The sequence below is a fragment of the Dromiciops gliroides genome, chromosome 4 (genome assembly GCF_019393635.1).
Source record: "Dromiciops gliroides isolate mDroGli1 chromosome 4, mDroGli1.pri, whole genome shotgun sequence".
Taxonomy (NCBI): domain Eukaryota; kingdom Metazoa; phylum Chordata; class Mammalia; order Microbiotheria; family Microbiotheriidae; genus Dromiciops; species Dromiciops gliroides.
Window position 1 is genome coordinate 264,377,555 of NC_057864.1, and position 18,397 is coordinate 264,395,951.

General features: G+C 35.8%; 1 protein-coding gene across 4 annotated transcripts in view; it reads left to right on the plus strand.

The window, feature by feature from the left end:
• LOC122756294 (CD2 associated protein) overlaps positions 1–18,397 on the plus strand; it is a 156,332-nt gene that overhangs the window by 103,438 nt on the left and 34,497 nt on the right. For all 4 annotated transcript variants that reach the window (XM_044005503.1, XM_044005506.1, XM_044005505.1 and 1 more), the window contains 2 exons: positions 8,766–8,870; positions 17,755–17,791. In XM_044005503.1, coding sequence (XP_043861438.1) covers positions 8,766–8,870; positions 17,755–17,791 — 142 coding nt within the window. The remainder of the gene's footprint in view (positions 1–8,765; positions 8,871–17,754; positions 17,792–18,397) is intronic.

The window sequence follows — 18,397 nt, forward strand, 5'->3', positions numbered from 1 at the left end:
GATTGAGAAAAGGCTTTTGACAATTAAGAATTCTTTCCTAACTTTGGAGAGAGCAATTTCAAGTGTATGATGAGACTGGAAGCCAGACTGTTGAGAGTAGAGAACAAGAGGAAAGGATTCAGAGGCACCTGTTGTAGCTAGCCTTCTCAAGAAATTTAGCCATAAAAGGGAGGAGAGAAATGAGGCAGTAATGAGTGAATCTGGATTGATCAAGTTGGGGTTTTTGACGATGGGGGAGACATGGGCATATTTGTTGGCAGTAGGAAAGCAGCCAGTAGACAGAGATTGAGGAGAAATAAGAAAATGGGGATGATAGGGCAGTCTGATGGAGAAGGAAGGAATGGAATAGAATTACTTGTGCAAATAGAGGGGTTACCCTTTGCAAAAAAGAATGGCTACCTCATTTTGTGAGGCAGGGGTCTGAAGGAGATAGTGTCAGAAGGCATCTGATATAAGATAGGGTAGAGGGGAGAAGAGGGAGCTGCAATTTTTTCAATAAAATATGAGGCAAGGTTTTCATTTGTGAATATTGTGGGAGGACAGAACTATGGGGATTTTGAGGAAAGATGAAAAGGAAGAGCCACTATGATGAATTAGGATAGTGAGTTCATTAGGTCCTTACCCAATTAAAGGATTGCCTTGCCATGCAAGGGCTCAGTTGAGGTTATGTACAATAAATTTATAGTGGACGCAGTCAGCATGGTTTTCCTGGTCACACCCTTAACACTCAACATCACTAGAAGCTTTTCTACTTTTAAGATCTTGAACTCTGAAATTACTTTTTCTGACTGCAGGGTTCTGTCAGTTCATCTCCCCTACTCTTGTTCTCATCCTAAATCTGTTCTTGACCTTGATCATAGTCTTTGGTGCCTTGATTTTTCCCTATTCTCTTGTCTCCTTATTCTCTTTATGTGTGGTATAATTGAGAATAGTGCTAGGTTTAGAGTCAGATGACCTGAGTGTGAATAAATTTCTGGCAATTACTATTTGCGTACTCTTGAGCAAGTTGTATTCTCTCTCTCTCTCTCTCTCTCTCTCTCTCTCTCTCTCTCTCTCTCTCTCTCTCAGGAGGGTTAAGTGACTTGCCCAGGGTCACACAGTTAGTAAATGTCAAAAGTCTGAGGCCGGATTTGAACTCAGGTCCTCCTGAATCCAGGGCTGGTGCTTTATCCACTGTGCCACCTAGCTTCCCCCTGTATTCTCTCTTAAATTTTTGTTATCTAATCTCTCAAATGGGGAGTTTTGGATTAAATTACCTCAGAAGACCCTTTCATTTTGAAATCTGATACAAAGAGGAAATTGCTGGGTCATTCTCACTAATTCAGTACAAATAAATGTGCTTTCCCTTCAATTGGAAATTCTTTGTTTTTTGGCAATCTTTGATTAATTTTCTCTTGGATCTCCCTACACAGTTGCTTTCTTAAACTTTTTTTCTTTTTTTGGGGGGGGGCAGTGAGGGTTAAGTGACTTGTCCAGGGTCACACAGCTATTAAGTGACAAGTGTCTGAGACTGGATTTGAACTCAGGTCCTCCTGAATCCAGGGCCAGTGCTCTATCCACTGCACCACCTAGCTGCCCCTAAACCTTTTTTCTTAATCCCTTACTTTCAAGAGACCTTCTCTCCCAGGTTAACTGGTGAGTCTACATAGTGTAGTTGAAGGGTTAGTGGATTTGGAATGAAAAAATTTGGGTTCAAGTGCCAAATCTGCCAATTAATATTTTGATGACCCTGATCAGGTTGTTTAGACTCCCTTTCGACGTTAGTTTCTTCAAGTAAGTGAGTTGCACCAGTTGGACCAATTCCCTTCAACGTCTAAAATGTGTGATCTTTTGTATTCTTTTCTTATTGCCCCTCCAAATCCTTTTTGTCTTTATCTGTTCCTTCTTTCCTCATGGCTAAACTTCTCTATTTTTATCTTGATGTCATCCCTTCTGTCTGTCATGTCTTTCATGACATTGTTTTTTCAATCACATTCTTTCTTTCCTCCACCATCTTGTCTCTGTCCTCAGTCACATCCTCTCTAATGTATATTCAAACTCTCTCTACTAGTTTTTTCCCCTGTATTTACAAATGTGTGATCGGGATTTATCAATAAGAACAAAAACATTTTTTGGATTCACTTCTTCCTCAGGCTATTTTCCTTCAGTATATCAATACTAAATTTCTAGAAAGAGAAGACTCACTGTCACAGCCTCATTTCCTTTTCACTTATTTACCTCCTTAGCCACTTCTAGAATGTCTTTGCCCTTTTCAGTTGAACTCCAAGTTCAGTATGGATCTTCTTAACATTAGATCAAGTGATCAAAGAGAAGATCTAACTTGATCCTCCTTGTCTTCTTTAAACCACTTACCTCTTAACTCCTGACAGATCCATTCCCACCCCATCTCAAAACTCTTTTGTCCTTTGGCTTTGGTGACATTTTACCAAATGGTTTATGGTTCTTTGAGGAAACCATGGGACCTCCACTCAGGCCATCTTTCTCACTTTCATCCTGTGAGACCTTTGGACTACATTCCTGAAACCACTTTAGACTCCAGTTGATGAACTTTCCACCTTTTGTTGCCTGAAACCAGTTTCCCTCACTTCCTGTTCATCAATTCCAAATTGCATTTCCTTACTCCAGCCAGCATTCACATTTCCTATTCATAGGAAATTTGGATTCCATTCTTGGATCTGGGCAAATAGACTCTCCTTCCTGTCCCTCTTCCTATTAGAGAATATAAGCTCCTTGAGGGCAGGGATTTGTCATTTGTATCCCCAGTGTTTTGTATGGTACCTGGAAACATAGTAAGTGCTTAATAAATTTTCCTTCTCCTTCCTTCTCCCTTTTCTTCTCTCCCATCTGCCTTAGTAATCTCATCCATTCCTATGGTTTTAGTGATTGCCTTTATATGGATGATACCCATAATCTCCACTTTTCACCTCTACCTTGAGTTCTTATTCTACATTTCAACTGCCCAATATATATGTTTACCTCAATGTTCTATTGTTATCTTAAACTTTCCATATCCCAAACCAATCAAATTTATCCCTTTTATTTGCTTTTCTATCTGACTTCTTTATTAATATTGGTGGTACCACAATCCTTCCAATAACCCAGGTTCAAAACCTATGATATTTTACTTAACCTTTCTGCTTTCCCCCTTCTTTTTTTGGGGGGGGGTGGCGGTGGGGGCCAGGGCAGTGAGGGTTAAGTGACTTGCCCAGGGTGACACAGCTAGCAAGTGTCAAGTGTCTGAGGCTGGATTTGAGCTCAGGTCCTCCTGAATCCAGGGCTGGTGCTTTATCCGCTGCGCCACCTAGCTACTCCTTCCCCCTTCTTTTCATTAGTCAGTTTCTAAGTCCTATTGACTTTGTCGCCTGCATTTCCTCTCATATTTGTGCCATCTCCATAGAGTGCAGGGGGCAGCTAGGTGGCGCAGTGGATAAAACACGGGCCCTGGATTCAGGAGGGCCTGAGTTCAAAGCCGGCCTTAGACATTTGACACTTACTGGCTGTGTGACCCTGGGCAAGTCACTTAACCCCTAATTGCCTCTCAAAACAAACAAACAAACAAACAAAGCATAGAGTGGGAACATTTTGCTTCAGTAGTTCTCAACTGAACATTAGCCTCTTACTTATTTTGCTTGCTTTGTACAAATTCCTAATTCTGCCCTTCAAAGCTAGGGCTACTAATTCCAGTATAATTTTCCAACCTTAACTTGGACTGCTACTCTTTATTTTAAAAATTAATAGGGGGCAGCTAGGTGGCGCAGTGGATAAAGCACTGGTCCTGGATTCAGGAGGACCTGAGTTCAAATCTGGCCTCAGACACTTGACACTTACTAGCTGTGTGACCCTGGGCAAGTCACTTAACCCCCATTGCCCTGCAAAAAAAACCCAAAAAACCAAACCAAAAAAAAAATTAATAAATATTTTAATTTAAAGTTTTGAGTTCCAAATTCTAGCCTTCCTTCCTTTTCTCCCCGAGACAGTGGGCAATTAGATAACAATTATACATGTTGCATTAATGCTTTTCATGTACCACCATTCCAAATAGACTAGACTGTTCTTGTTGCCTGTTCTTGTCTGACTTTTGCACACACATTCCTGGAATAAACTCCCCTCTTCTATTAGCTGATTGAAACTGCCTTTTCTTCAAGACCCAATTCAGGTTCTATCTTCTTCATGTTCCCTGTATACTCCAGCTGACAGTGCTTTCCCTGTTCTCAAATTTCTTAGAATACTATGGACTTTCCCTTGCTTTTATTACATGCTATTATTTATCATGTTAATGTACATTTCAACTATAGAAAGTTGAACATTTAATCAAAAAGGTGGAAGAGAGGGGACATCTAAGTGGCGCAGTGGATAAAGCACCAGCCGTGGATTCAGGAGGACCTGAGTTCAAATCTGGCCTCAGACACTTGACACTTAATAGCTATCTGACCCTAAGCAAGTCACTTAACCCTCATTGCCCTGCAATCAATCAATCAATCAATCAATAATAATAAAAAAAAAAAGGAAAAAAAGAAAGGAGCCTCCAAATGGGGTCAGAAAGAGTCAGACACAAGTAAAAAAATGACTAAACTGAACTGATGATCTTTTATTAACACAGTTGGTTACTGATAGAATCTGATAGCTGTGGTGGTCTTAATCCAAAGTCATGAAGAATGGAAATACTATTCGTATTTGGCTTTAGATAATTTCTTAATTTTAAACGAATCTTTCTGAAATTCACAATACTTAAAAGAAATAATGGCTTCGTGGTATGTGCCTGTTATCCTAAAGAAACTGAGGCTCGTGGATAGCATAAGGTCAGGAATTATGATCTGCAATAGGTTAAACTGATTTAGAGTCCTTACATGGTTTCAATATGGTGAGTCACCAGGAGTAGGAGTGGAGGGCAAGGCACTAGGCTGCCCTAGGAAAGATGAACCAACTCATGTTGGAAACAGTAGACCAGAGCTCCCATGCTGGCCAGATTGGATCGGGCCCACTATTAGACTGCTGTATCTCATATTTGGATGTGATAGGGAGACCCAGTGTTCCTCACCATTTCTAGCTTTTTTTTTTTTTAAAAGAAAGATTGAATGAATTATAATGAATTGAACAAACTATGTTATAATGGAACAATTAACATTTTTTGTTTCCTAATATTGTGGAATTTCTTCATATTGTGGACTTTATCTGTATTCTGGATTTTGACTGCCTTACTCTTGATTGATACAAAGCAGCCATCTAAAGCAGAGCTAAGCCTTTTTACCAATCTATATTTGGTGCTTTGAGGCAATTATTTTCCTTTAATCAGAATAAACATGGTCCCTGTATGTCATTCATGTCTTGTTTAAGAGAAGCATTCCTAAAGTCATCTATAAAGGGGGTGAATGCCAGTATTTCTTGAAGTGAATTTTTAAATTATGTGAAATTCATCTTTTTAGGCAGTTGTAAGACCACTTCATGTATTGTTGAGTTTGCTGGGGGAGTCATTAAATTTCTTTTCTATGAAAGAAAATTGTCCTATAGATTTACTTTTCTCTGTTATATCATTTCATAGTTTTATCTCTCCTTTAGTCTGTTTTTGTGTTTTATTTTCTTTTGCAGTACCCTTTGTTCTTATTCATTTGTATCTATTGTCTAATCTGCCTGTGACTTCACCCAAAGTTCTTATTACCTATTTTTGCTACCTCTCATCACTTCTTCAGCACTGTACCCTCTAATACCACTATCAAAGGAAGATAATTTACCATTATAAACAACTTTCTGTTTTTTAAGACTCTATTCCCCCTCATAGCAGTATCCTTTTAATAGTCTCCCTTATGTTTTCATACACTAAATACTTACCTACTTTTCTCATCCTTTCCTTTGCACTGTTTCCAGAATACTCTGCTTTCATCTTATCTCTTTTGACTCCATAATCTCTGATCACTTTTACCAAAGATTTAAACTTCTTATCCAACTGTTGACTCATGAAATTGCTTTTAGTTTCCAATAGAATTATTTCTCTCGGGGCAGCTAGATGGCACAGTGGATAGAGCACCGGCCCTGGAGTCAGGAGGACCTGAGTTCAAATCCGGCCTCAGACACTTAACACTTACTTACTAGCTGTGTGATCCTGGGCAAGTCACTTCACCCCAATTGCCTCACTAAAACAAAACAAAACAAACAAAAAAACCAAGAATTATTTCTCTCATACTATGCACTTGTCTATTAATACCTAGTGCTATTCCCCTTTGCTTACTAGACACCAAATCCAAAAGATTGAATTTAATGGCTGTCTTTTCTCATCTGCTTCATGTACATCGTTGCCTCCGTTAATTTCTCTACATCTATATTTTAGAGTTCTGTGGTTGACTTTGAGCTAGGGTACATAATTTTCTGTAGAATATGCTTCTGTGTATTCAGAACATAAACTCAGTAGTGTAAAATAATCATGCCATTCTTTAGGATCTACTCCTTGGCAGAGATTGTGCCACAAGGAGGTATATGTACAAGATATAACATCAAAAAGGAGCAAATTTGAACCATTCAACTTTGCTATGTATAGTTATAATTTTTGTGCTTATTATTTGTCTTAGCTTATTTTTAAAACAAGTTTTTAGGCAAGTAGATAATGGCAATTATGAATTGAATCATTACCACACACTTCAGTGTATTTGCATTTTGTTGCAAAAGAATTAGGTTGACATGCTTTCATATGTTTTTTAATTATCATCTAGATAATTAACTATTAATATTTCTCAGTGATGCCCACAGCATTGAAAGCATGCTCTCCTAGTCTTTCAGTGATCCAATTCTTTAGAAGTTTAATTTTCTTAGATCTATTTTTAACTTGTTAGGTAACATTAGTATTGTCTCCCTTGATTGCTATCATCAAAACCTCTTAAATGTATTATTGTATTTAATGTATTATATAATAGTCTAGTCAGAAATCCTAAGTTTTATTTATTGTCTCCTCCTAGCCATTCCCAATTTTGGTGCCTTTCCAATGGTTTTGATTTACGAATTGGGGAAGTGAAAATACAATATTTGGATTTGTCTTCATTGTATTAGATTTCTTATACATCATCTTTCTTATATTTTATGGGTAGTAATTAATGGTAAATAAATGAAAAGTTTTCCTTTAATATTACATATCTCCCCTTCTGGCCTACACAGCATTGTATAGCTCCTATACTCTGTAAGGGGCTAAAATTCTAGCTAGTCTGTCTAAAATATCTAATGAGTAGTCGCCAATAAATTAGAAACTTTAGCAAGAGTTTAGACTTTTAAGCATTTAAAAAGGAGAATAAGAATTTGGTGAAGAGAGAGAGAAAGGCCTAAATTCATCTATCAAAGGGAGAGTGCATTTTTAGCTCTACTCTCCACCAGAGTCCTGACGAAAGAGAGCTAGAGAGCCAGCCTTGCCCCTTCTTCCTTCCACAAGCAAACATCACTTCCTGACACCAAAGAAAAGCCCTATGGCTTGCCCTCAGATGCCTTCTCATGGCAGAGCTTTCCTACAGTAAGTCTCCAGCAGGTGGCGTCGTTCCAATTGTTAGAACACATTCATACATATACATACATATACGTGTGTGTGTGTGTGTGTGTGTATATGTATAAAACATGCTAGTTGTGTCATTGAAATGAAAAATAACAAGGTGTAGTGAAAAGGCTGCTGGGCTTGAAGTCAGTCGAGACTTAAATCAGAATGTTATGCCCAACATAGCTATGATCATGAATAAGTCACTTAACCTTAAGCTAATATCCATAACTTCTTTACCTGTAAAATGAGGATTTATAGTAATTGTTGCAACCTCTTTTTTTGAGGTCCCAATCAAGTAATGTTTCTGTAACACTTTTTGTATCTTAAAGTGACATATAGTTGTTAGCTATTATTAGTACATTCAAAAGCTAAAATGGTAAAATTAATGGACTTTTAAGAATAAACTACTCCTGTTGAATGTTTGCTTATTCAATTTGTTGTATTGCTTCCTCTGGTGTTTTATGTATTATTTATATATTGTTTTATTTCCCATTTTCTTTCCTACTCCAATTGTTGCTAAGCCATTTAAAGTATCACTTGCCTAAAAGAATGGATTATGTGTAGTGAACAGGAATGCTATTAACATAGTATATTGGGAGTAAGCATCTTCAAATACACCGTCTTTTAAACTATTTTTCAAATATTTCTGTTCCTTTTTAAGTATCTTTTTCCCATCTACTTGAAATGTTTTAGGTCGTGAGTATCATGGAGAACTGATTACGAATTGGGAAAGTGAAGAAAACTGCGATTTGTAAATGACTTCTGTTCTAGGATTTTTTAGAATTTTAAACTTAAAAGAGACTTTAGAGGAAGACAGGTCTTTTAAATTGTTAAAGCTACTTAATAGTTCTAATTCCTACATTTAAAAAATGTTCTTGAACATTGATCTTGGGAAATATTTTAGTAATTGAAATAATAGAAACTAGATCAAACTTTGTTTTTAGGGCAACACTTTTTAACTTGACTAGGCAGTGATTTCTCTTAGTCTGGTGAATTTATTGTCATTTGCCCTATTAAAAACCAAGGAAACAAACAACTTATTTTAGTTATGACATATGTATTAACTATAGTAATACCAATAATTTTTTAGAATGTTGCAGATCTGAAAATTTTCTGTGCAGGATATATTCAATTGTTTGTAAAAACCTGATAGAATTGAATAAAAGTACGGAATTATTAAGCTGTCTATATTTTTTTCAGTTCAGTTCAACCAGTTATTATTTTCCTGAGTAATAAGTATTCTTTACTTTAATTTTAGGACACTGGAGAAGTAGGATGGTGGAAAGGTGAACTTAATGGTAAAGAAGGAGTGTTTCCAGACAACTTTGCTATTCAAATACATGAACAAGATAAAGACTTTCCAGTAAGTAAAGTGTTTTTGGTTGACTAATTGATTCTTCAGTTAAAGCACATATATTTTGTCAGCATGTTTTCAAAAATATGTTGTTGCATTGTCATTGAATTATGGGAAGCTGCCAGATTTATGTATTTGTTTAAATTATGTTTTAAAATGATACAGTCACAGTCAACATTTGTAAAAATGCATCAGTTGAATGTGCTTCATATGAACATCATCACCCCCACCTTGTTTATTTCTTAAATGCTTTTGCTCACATCATACACACAGGCATTCATACATGTGCTTCCTCTCCCTCTCCATCTCCCCCAGGCATACATAAAAAGAGTACTCAAATCGCAGTCAAATGATCTACATTTCAATCCTGCCTCTATTTACTACCCTGCCAAAGTCCTTTAAAATCTTCCTTCGATTTCTTCTGTAAAGTAAGGAATTGTACTCAATTCTTTTCTTTCCTAGTTCTAATTCCTATGTAATGGTTTCCTGTTGCCTCTAGGATAAAATATAAACTTTTCTTTTTATCTTTTGAAACCTTCTACAACCTGACCCCACCCTATCTTTTGATCTTCCTTGGATATTAATCCCCCTCCCACACTCTTCAGTTCAGCCAAACTGGTTTTCTCTGTATGTTACACATAATACTGTCACCTGTCCCTAAGCCTTTGCATCAACCCTCTGACATGCTTAGAATGCACTCCCTCCTTACTCCTGTTTCAGTCTGTTCTCTTAGTTTGCAGCTCAGGCACCATCATCTACATGAAGCCTTTGCTGATTCTCCCCCATTTCAAGTGTTATCCCAAAACTATCTTTTTTTGTCTACTTTGTATATGTTAACTTTGTATTTATATGTGCTTGTTTCCCCCATTCCATTAGAATGTGAGCTTGTGAGAAGGAGGAATTACTTCATTCGTTGTACTAACATACTCAGTGCCTAGCGTAGTGTCAGGAACATAGCCGCATAATAAATATTTGTTTATTGTTTATCTGATACTCTACTTTTTAAGCTTAAATAGTCTCAACTTAGAAGTCTACAAATTCAAATGTATTTATGAATTTTTAGTAAATAATAATTAATTGTATAGTGGCACATGTTTTTTTCATTTGAAATTGCAAGGGAAATGCATGAAACTTTTATGTTATATAGCAATTTCAAAGTTATGTTGACAACATGCTTTGTATTAGTAATTACATAGTTTTCTTTTCCCCTAGTTGTACTATTTTTAAAAACCTCCAAGTGTCCTGTTATTTAATAAAGAATTAAATCTTTTTTAAAAACTGCTTCTTTTTCCTTTCCTGGTAATAATCTTCTTTCTACCATTGAGGCAGTAGGCTGTTGACTTCTAGTTCCACTAAGAATTTAGGTGATATTTCTCTTTCTTGTTTTTTAATTTGTCTCTTTTTTAAAAGAAAATATTTGTAATATTTTTTTAAAATTTTGAGTTCCAAATTCTGTCCCTCCCTCTCTTGTTTCTCCCTACTCATTGAGAAGCCAAGCAATATGATATCAATTATACATTTGAAACCATGCAAAACATTTCCATAATAGCTATATTGCAATAGCAACAAAAAAAGGCAAGAAAAATAAAGTGAGAAAATTTTTACTACAACTTGCAATCAATCCATCAGTTCTCTCTCTGGAGGTAGATGGTGTTTTTCACCATGAGTTTTTTGGAATTATCTTGGATCATTTTGTTGATCAGAGTAGCCAAGTCTTTCACAGTTGATCATAAAACAATATTGCTGTTATTGTGCACAATGTTTTTCTGGTTCTTCTCAATTTTGTATCGTTTTGCTTAGGTCTTGCCAAGTTTTTCTGAAACCACTTCCTTTGTCATTTCTGACAGCACAATAGTATACTTATCACAATCATGTGCCACAACTTCAGCCATTCCCCGATTTATACGCAGTCCCCTCAGTTTCCAATCCTTTGCTATCATTAAATTTGTATGTATAGTTTCTTTCCCTTTTTCTTTTAAACTCTCTAGTTTTATACTTAATAGTTCCAAATATTCTTCAGTATGGTTGAACCAATTCACACCTCCACCAACAGTTCATTTAATTATTTTTCAAATGTTATTTTTTTAGTTTTAAAGTTCTTTTTGAATTTTGAATTACAATTTTGAGTATACATTTTGCAATATGATATCAGTCATACATATGAAATTATGCAAAAACATTTGCACATTAGCTATTTTGCAAGAAAAATTAAGAAATTGAGAAAATTAAACTTCTCTTTGCATTCAGGAGTCCATCAGATCTCTCTTTTGCGATGGATAGCATCTTTTTTTAAAATATAAAGAGTCCTTTGGAATTACCTTGAATCATTGTGTTGATCAGAGTAGCATGTCTTTCACAGTTAATCGTTCTTACAGCATTGCTGTTACTGTACACAATGATCTCACTTCATTTTCCATCAGTTCATATAGGTCTGGCCAGGTTTTTCTGAAACCAACTCCCTTGTCATTTTCCCACAGCACAATAGTACTCCATTGCAATCATGTGCCACAACTTATTTAGCCATTTCCTTGTTCGTGAGCATCTGCCTTGATTTAAAATTCTTTGCCACCATAAAAAGAGCTGATATAAATATTTCTGTACATATATTTTATTTTCCTTTTCCTTTAATCTCTTTAGGGTATAGAACTGGTAGAGTTGTATTGCCAGGTGAAAGTGTATGCACAGTTTTATATCCATTTGGACCTAGTTCCAAATTTTTCTCCAGAATGGTTGGACCAGTTCACTATGCCACCACAATAGTTCATTAATGTACCTGTTTCCCTTCATTCCCTCAAGCATTTGTCATTTCTGCTAGGTGTGGGTGGTACCATAGAGTTGTTTGAATTTGCCATTCTTTAATCAATAATGATTTATGGCATTTTTTATATGACTATAGATACTTTTGACTTCTGAAAACTGCCTGTTTAAATTCTTTGACCACTTATGAATTGGAGAATGGCTCTTATTTTTATGAATTTGACTCAGTTCTATACTAAGTATATATTTGAGAAATGAGGCCTTTATCAGAAAAACTTGCTGTAAAAAGAATTGGTACTATTTCATTGCCTGGGGTACTTTTTTAGCAAAATGTAGTTTCCCTGATTATTCCTTTTAATTACATCTGTTTTTGCTTTTGCTTTATTTGAGATCGTGATTGCTACCCCTGCATATTTTTAGTTCATCTGCAGCATATTAGATTCTGTTCCATCTCTCTGTGTGTACATTTCTGTTTCAAGTGTGTCTCTTATAAACAGCATATTATTAGATTATCATTTCTAATTCATTCTGCTCTGTGCTTCTGTTTTTTTGGGTGAGCTCATCACATTAACATTCATAGTTATGATTACTGTGTATTTCTCTCCATCCCCTTTTCATCTCTCTTATTTTGTTTCTACCACTGCCTCTTTTAACCTGTCTTCCCTTTTATTATTCTCCAAACACACCCCTTCACCCTGCCCCATACCCCTTTCCCCCTTTTCCAGCTTACTTTTTCCAATCCTCTTCCCCTCCTATTTCTCCATTAAGTAAGTTACATTTCTATACACAACTGGGTGCATAAAATATTCTTCCTTCTTCCAAGTAATTTTGATGAGAGTAAGGTTCAACCATTGCCTACTACGTCCCCCCAATTTCCCTCTCCATTATAAAAAAAGCTTTTTCTTGTGCCCCTCTTTTATATGAGAAAAATTTTCACCATTCTACTTCTCCCTTTCCCCCTTCTCCCATTATATCCCTCTTTTTCACCCCTTAATATTTTTTGTAGCTCATTCCAGCATAATTGACTTATATCCATGCCTTCTATGTGTAAACTCCTTTTAACTGTCCTAATAATGATAACGTTCTTAGGAGTTACATCTATCATCATCCCAATTAGAAATGTAAACAGTTTAATTTTATTGAGACCCTTATAATTATTCTTTCATATTTGCCTTTTTATGCTTCTCTTGAATTTTGTCATTGAATGTCATATTTTCTATGCAGGTTTGGTCTTTTAATCAGGAATGCTTGAAAGTACTCCATTAAATATCATTTTTTCCCCTTGAAGGATTATACTGAGTTTTGCTGACTATATCATTTTTGGTTATTATTCTGCTCATTTCCCTTCTAGAATATAACTTTCCAAGCCATCTGTTTTTTTATTGTGGAAGCTGCTAAATCTTGTGATCCTGACTGTGGCTCTACAATATTTAAATTGTCTCTTTCTAGTTGTTTGCAGTATTTTTTTCATTGACCTGGGAGTTCTGAAAACTGGAACTTTCCATTTTGGGATCTCTTTAAGAAGGTGATCAGTAGATTCTTTCAATTTCTGTTTTGCCTGCTGGAAGTAGGATACCAGGATAATTTTCCATCATAATTTCTAATTTGATGTCTATGCTCATTTTTTGATCATACTTTTCAAGTAGTCCAATTATTTTGGGTGGTGGGAGGGATTGAAGGTTAAGTGACTTGTCCATTGTCACACAGCTAGTTAGTGTCAATTGTCTGAGGCCGGATTTGAACTCACGTGCTCCTGAATCCAGAGCTGGTGCTTTATCCACTGCTCCACCTAGCTGCCCTAAATCCAATAATTCATAAGTGATCTCTCTTGAAACTATTTTCCAGATCAGTTGTTTTACTAGTGAGATATTTCACATTTTCTTCTACTTCTTTTTTCATTCTTTTGACTTTGTTTCTTGATGTCTCCTGGAGTCATTAGCTTCCACTTACTGAATTCTAATTTTTAAGGAATTCATTTTCTTCAGTGAACTTTGTACCCCTTTTTCTATTTGCCCAATTCTGATTTTTAAGGAGTTCTTTACTGGATTTTTGTGTCTCTTTTCTGTTAATACTGTTTTTTAAGGTGTTATTTTCTTCAGTGTTTTTCTGTGCCTCTTTTACCAAAATATTACTTCTTTTTTCATAACTTTTTTGCATCATTCCCATTTTCCTAATTTTTTTTCTACTACACATAACTTTCATGAATTCTTCTTTTTCTTTTCTTTCTTTCTTTTTTTTTTGGTGAGGCATTAAGGGTTAAGTGACTTGTCCAGGGACACAGCTAATGTCAAGTATCTGAGGCTGGATTCAAACTCAGGTCCTCCTGAATCCAGAGCCAGTACTTTAATCACTGCTTCACCTAACTGCCCCACTTCCATGAATTCTTATTGGACATGTGCCCAGTTTGAATTTCTTCCCCCTCTTTGGGACTTTGTTTGTAGCTGTTTTCCCATTGTTGTCATCTTCTTAGTTTGTGTCTTGGCCTTGACACTGTAGAAGCTTTTTATAGTCAAGTTTTTTTGTTTTTGCTTTTTTTTCCCTGGCTTATTTCTTGAATTTAAACTTCACGTTAATGTTAGGCTCTGTCCACTTTGTGGTTGGTAGTCACTGTGCTAAGCTTCAGGCTTTTTCATGCTGCTGCTGTTTTCAGAGCTAGTTGTTCTGGGGGTCTGCAAGTTTTTTGTGCTTCCAAGATGGTTTGATCCAGGTAGAGGTGTAGTCACTGATCTCCTGGTCTGTGCTGTGCATAGTCTTTATCCAAGAAGGGCCTTTGCTTCTTTGTGCCTGCTAGTTTTAGTGCTCTTCTTTGCCCTGGAACTCTTACCAGGTCCCCTGCTTTCCTGTGGACACAAGTCCTAGTTTTTCTGTCTTTGAACTGCAGCTAAGGCCCCTCCCTATTCCTTTGTGATGGACCACAAGCACTCCTCTTCTTCCTGAAAATATGACCCAGAACTGTGTTTGGTCAATAGAGGTGCCAAATAGTGTCATCTAAACCTAATGCCAGCAAGTGGTCCCCGTCATCTCTTTCTGACCAATTGTTAGACCCTCTATTTGTCTCAGACCTGAGAGCTTCTGCCACAGTTGGTTTTGCTTGGTGTGCTCCAGGTCAGCCTCTACCCTAGTATAACAGATCTTTCCTATCAACCTTCTTTGTTGTCTTAGACTAGAAAAATTTATTTTATATATATATATATATATATATACACACACATACACACACACACACACACACACACACACACACACACACACACACACACACATATATATGCGCTTGCTTAGTACCATGTACGTTATGTGAGGGATACAAAAAAAAAAGTAGACAAAGTCTTTTTCACAGAAGTTAAAATAATGCTAAATAAGTGTTTTGAAAAAACAAGTAGTCAGTAAGTATAAGTTTAATGTTTACTATATACCAGATGCCGTGCCAGATACTTGTAATACAAAGAAAGGAGAAAAAAAACAGTCACTGCCATTCAAGATATAACATGTAAATAACTGTAGATTTATACAAGATATGTACAAAATAATGGAGGGGAATCTGAAAAGGGAAAAAGGCATTGCCTTCTTGGAGAAGGTGGGAATTGAATTTAGTTTTGAAGGAAGCAAAGTGAAATTAAGATATTTTACAATATGTACTTCAAGGAAAAATGTCTTTTAAAAAATAATACATTACACAATAATGTTACACAGCTAATATATACTTGAAAAAATTACATGCAGATTAAATTAGTGCAAATCAAAACATTTAAATGCACAAGGTCAAAAATGTTTAACTTTTTGCATGTTATAGATCCTTTTTATAGAAGTCTGATGAAGCTCACAGACTCTTTAAATTAATATTTTAAATACCTAACATAAAATTTATAGGATTACAAGGGAAACCACATGTGTTCAAATAAACCTTTCAAAATATTTTAAAGAACAAGTTCATAGATCCCAAGTTAAGAACCCCTACACTAGACAAATTACTTGTATGTTGGGAAAAACATTGGATTTTTAGTTAAGAGGGCCTTAAGTCAAGATCATGACTTTAGGCAAAGCACTCACCTTCTTTGGGTTTTAATTTCCTCATCTATTAGATAAGGTTATTTGTAGTAGATAATCTAAGGTTCTGTCAAGCCCCCAAATCTCTGATTCCTGCCAGCAAAAGAATCCTTTAGCATGAATAATCATTTCCCAATTAATTGTTTTATAAGTTCATAGATTCATTTTGGAGATTTTTAAAAATGGGCACACTTATTCACTAGCATGTTTTTGCTGTAGCTTGCAGTTTATTTGGTGCTTTTTCAAGTTTTTCTAGTTTTGGAAAAAAAGTTTTAGTCCATAACCAAGATCCTTACAGATCTCTAATAGCCTTAATTTTGAAATTTTTGAGCTAGATGTTTGTCCACATTAGCTATAAACTAGGTGGCATAATAGATAGAGGGCTAGACCTGGAATCAGGAACATCTGAGTTCAAATATGGCCTTAAAATCTATTTCCCAGGGTTATCATAAGGATGAAATGAGATAATATTTGTAAAGTACTTCACGCAGTACCTAACATGTGATAGGTGCTTAATAAATTCTTCCTCCTCCTTTTCCTCCCTTCAGGCTTCTTTCCTTTATCACTTCCATTTTTTCTGAGATGTCATGGCTTATTTGGAGTCGGGTGAACTGGAATGGAATTATGCCCCAGATACTTGTCAGCTGGTTAGCCATGAGCAAAATCACTTAACTGCTTAGATCCTCAGTTTACTCATCTGCAGATTGAGGATAAGAATACTTGTGCTATTAAAGTCTCAATATATTGTGGAGAAAGAATGAATAAAATTTGGCAGACTAATTGGATATGGTTTATGAGGGAGAACAAACTGTCAAAGATGACTACAGATTTGTGAACCTGGGGGATTACAAGGATAATCTTCAAAAAGAATGACAGATTTTGAGGGAAAGATAATGAATTATTTTTTAGATATGTTGAGTTTGAAGTATCTATAGGACATTTAGTTAGAAGGAGAGAGACCATAACCTTATTATTGGTCTAGGGATCTTCTACATGGAGATGATAATTTAATCCAATGGGAAGTAATGAGATTACAAGCAAAAAGAATCTAGAAAAGAGGAACTGCAGCAGAGTTGTGATGATATACTCACAGTTAAGGGGTAGAGAATGGGTAACGAATTACAAGGAAGAACCAGATAGACAGATATAGGTAAGCTAAAAGACAAAAAGTAAAACAGCCCCTGAAGTCAAAGAGTTTAGATTTTATTAGATGGGTGTATATGCACACAGAATAAATACAACAGGAAAATGAGCAATACTGCCCTCTTGTGGTACTCTACAGAATTGACTTTAGTATTTGCTTTCTTGATGGCTCAGTGACAAACCCAAAGCTCAATAGTAATAATAATAATAGAGGCTAGCATTTATATGTTATTTTAATGTTTGGAAAGCAATTCACAAATAGCTATCACTCAGCTAACACCACTTTGTGTAGTTTTTAAATCAGTCCATTTGTGCTCTCTAACATAGATGCCTTAATTAACTAGTTTTTCATCAGTCAGTTATGAAGCATTTATTAAGCACTTACTATATTTGAGGCATTGTGTTAAGCACTGATTATATAAAGGCAAAATCATTGGTCCCCGCCTTAAAGAAGTTCTCATTCTAATTGGGAAGACAACATGCAATCAACTACATACCAGCAAGATATATACAGAGATATACAAAGTAGATCAAAGGTAATCTCAGTGGGTGGCATTAATAGTGGAGAAAGAAGGACTAGGAAAGGCCTCCTGTGGCAAATTGGATTTGAGCTCAGTTTTAAAGTAACCCAGACAAACTTGAGAGACAAAAGTAAGGAGGGAGAGCAATTCAGAAATGGGGGAAAGGCAGTGAAATGGCAAGGAGTAGAGAAGATGGAATGCCATTTAAAGACTGTGTGTGTGTGTGTGTGTGTGTGTGTGTTTTCCCCCCAATTATATGTTACAAACAATTTTGAACATTATAAAAAAAGTTTTGAGTTCTAAATTCTATTCCTTTCTCCCTCCTCCTCTTTAGTAATATAGTTCTGACAATAGGTAGAATTTTTCAGACCTTTTTGTAAAAAAGGTCATCTACTAATATGTTTTTTATTAATTTATTTTAACAGAAACCAAAGAAGCCACCACCCCCTTCCAAAGGTCCAGGTATGTAAAAACATATTATTCTGTTTCATTTTATATGGTATGAAATAAGAAAGGGATAGGATGTGGATTTAGTAAAATGTCATTATTTCTGTTCTTGTCATTAAAATGTCATGTTCTCTAGCAGAATCAATAAATCTCTGAGAAATATGTAGAAAATTTGAGAGTTTTTGTTAGATACTTTCAAAATTTGCTTGAACCCTCTTCCACCATCAGTCTTTCCCTACTACAAGTGGTCTTTGGTGAGGGATGGGGACTCTTCTGACATTCAGTGGTGCACATCTTTGCCTCATCATGTTTAGCTTATAATATTTTGCTCATATCTTTTGATAATTAGGTCTCTGATAGTTAAAATGAGATACCAAATGGAATATGAACTAGTACTAGACATATCTTCTATTTTTCCAGGAACAATATTATCACAAAGGTGAAATTTTTTTCTGTGGTCTCTAGCCACCCCTTCCTGCTCATATTTCTTTCTCAATGGCATCTTCTCCTTCCCCACCTCCCCACTCCCATTTAGATAGTCTACCTTGTCCAATAAAATAAGAAGAATTCTGGTATTGTCCTTTACATTTTGAAATTTGTCCAAATCATGTAAGCCATTGT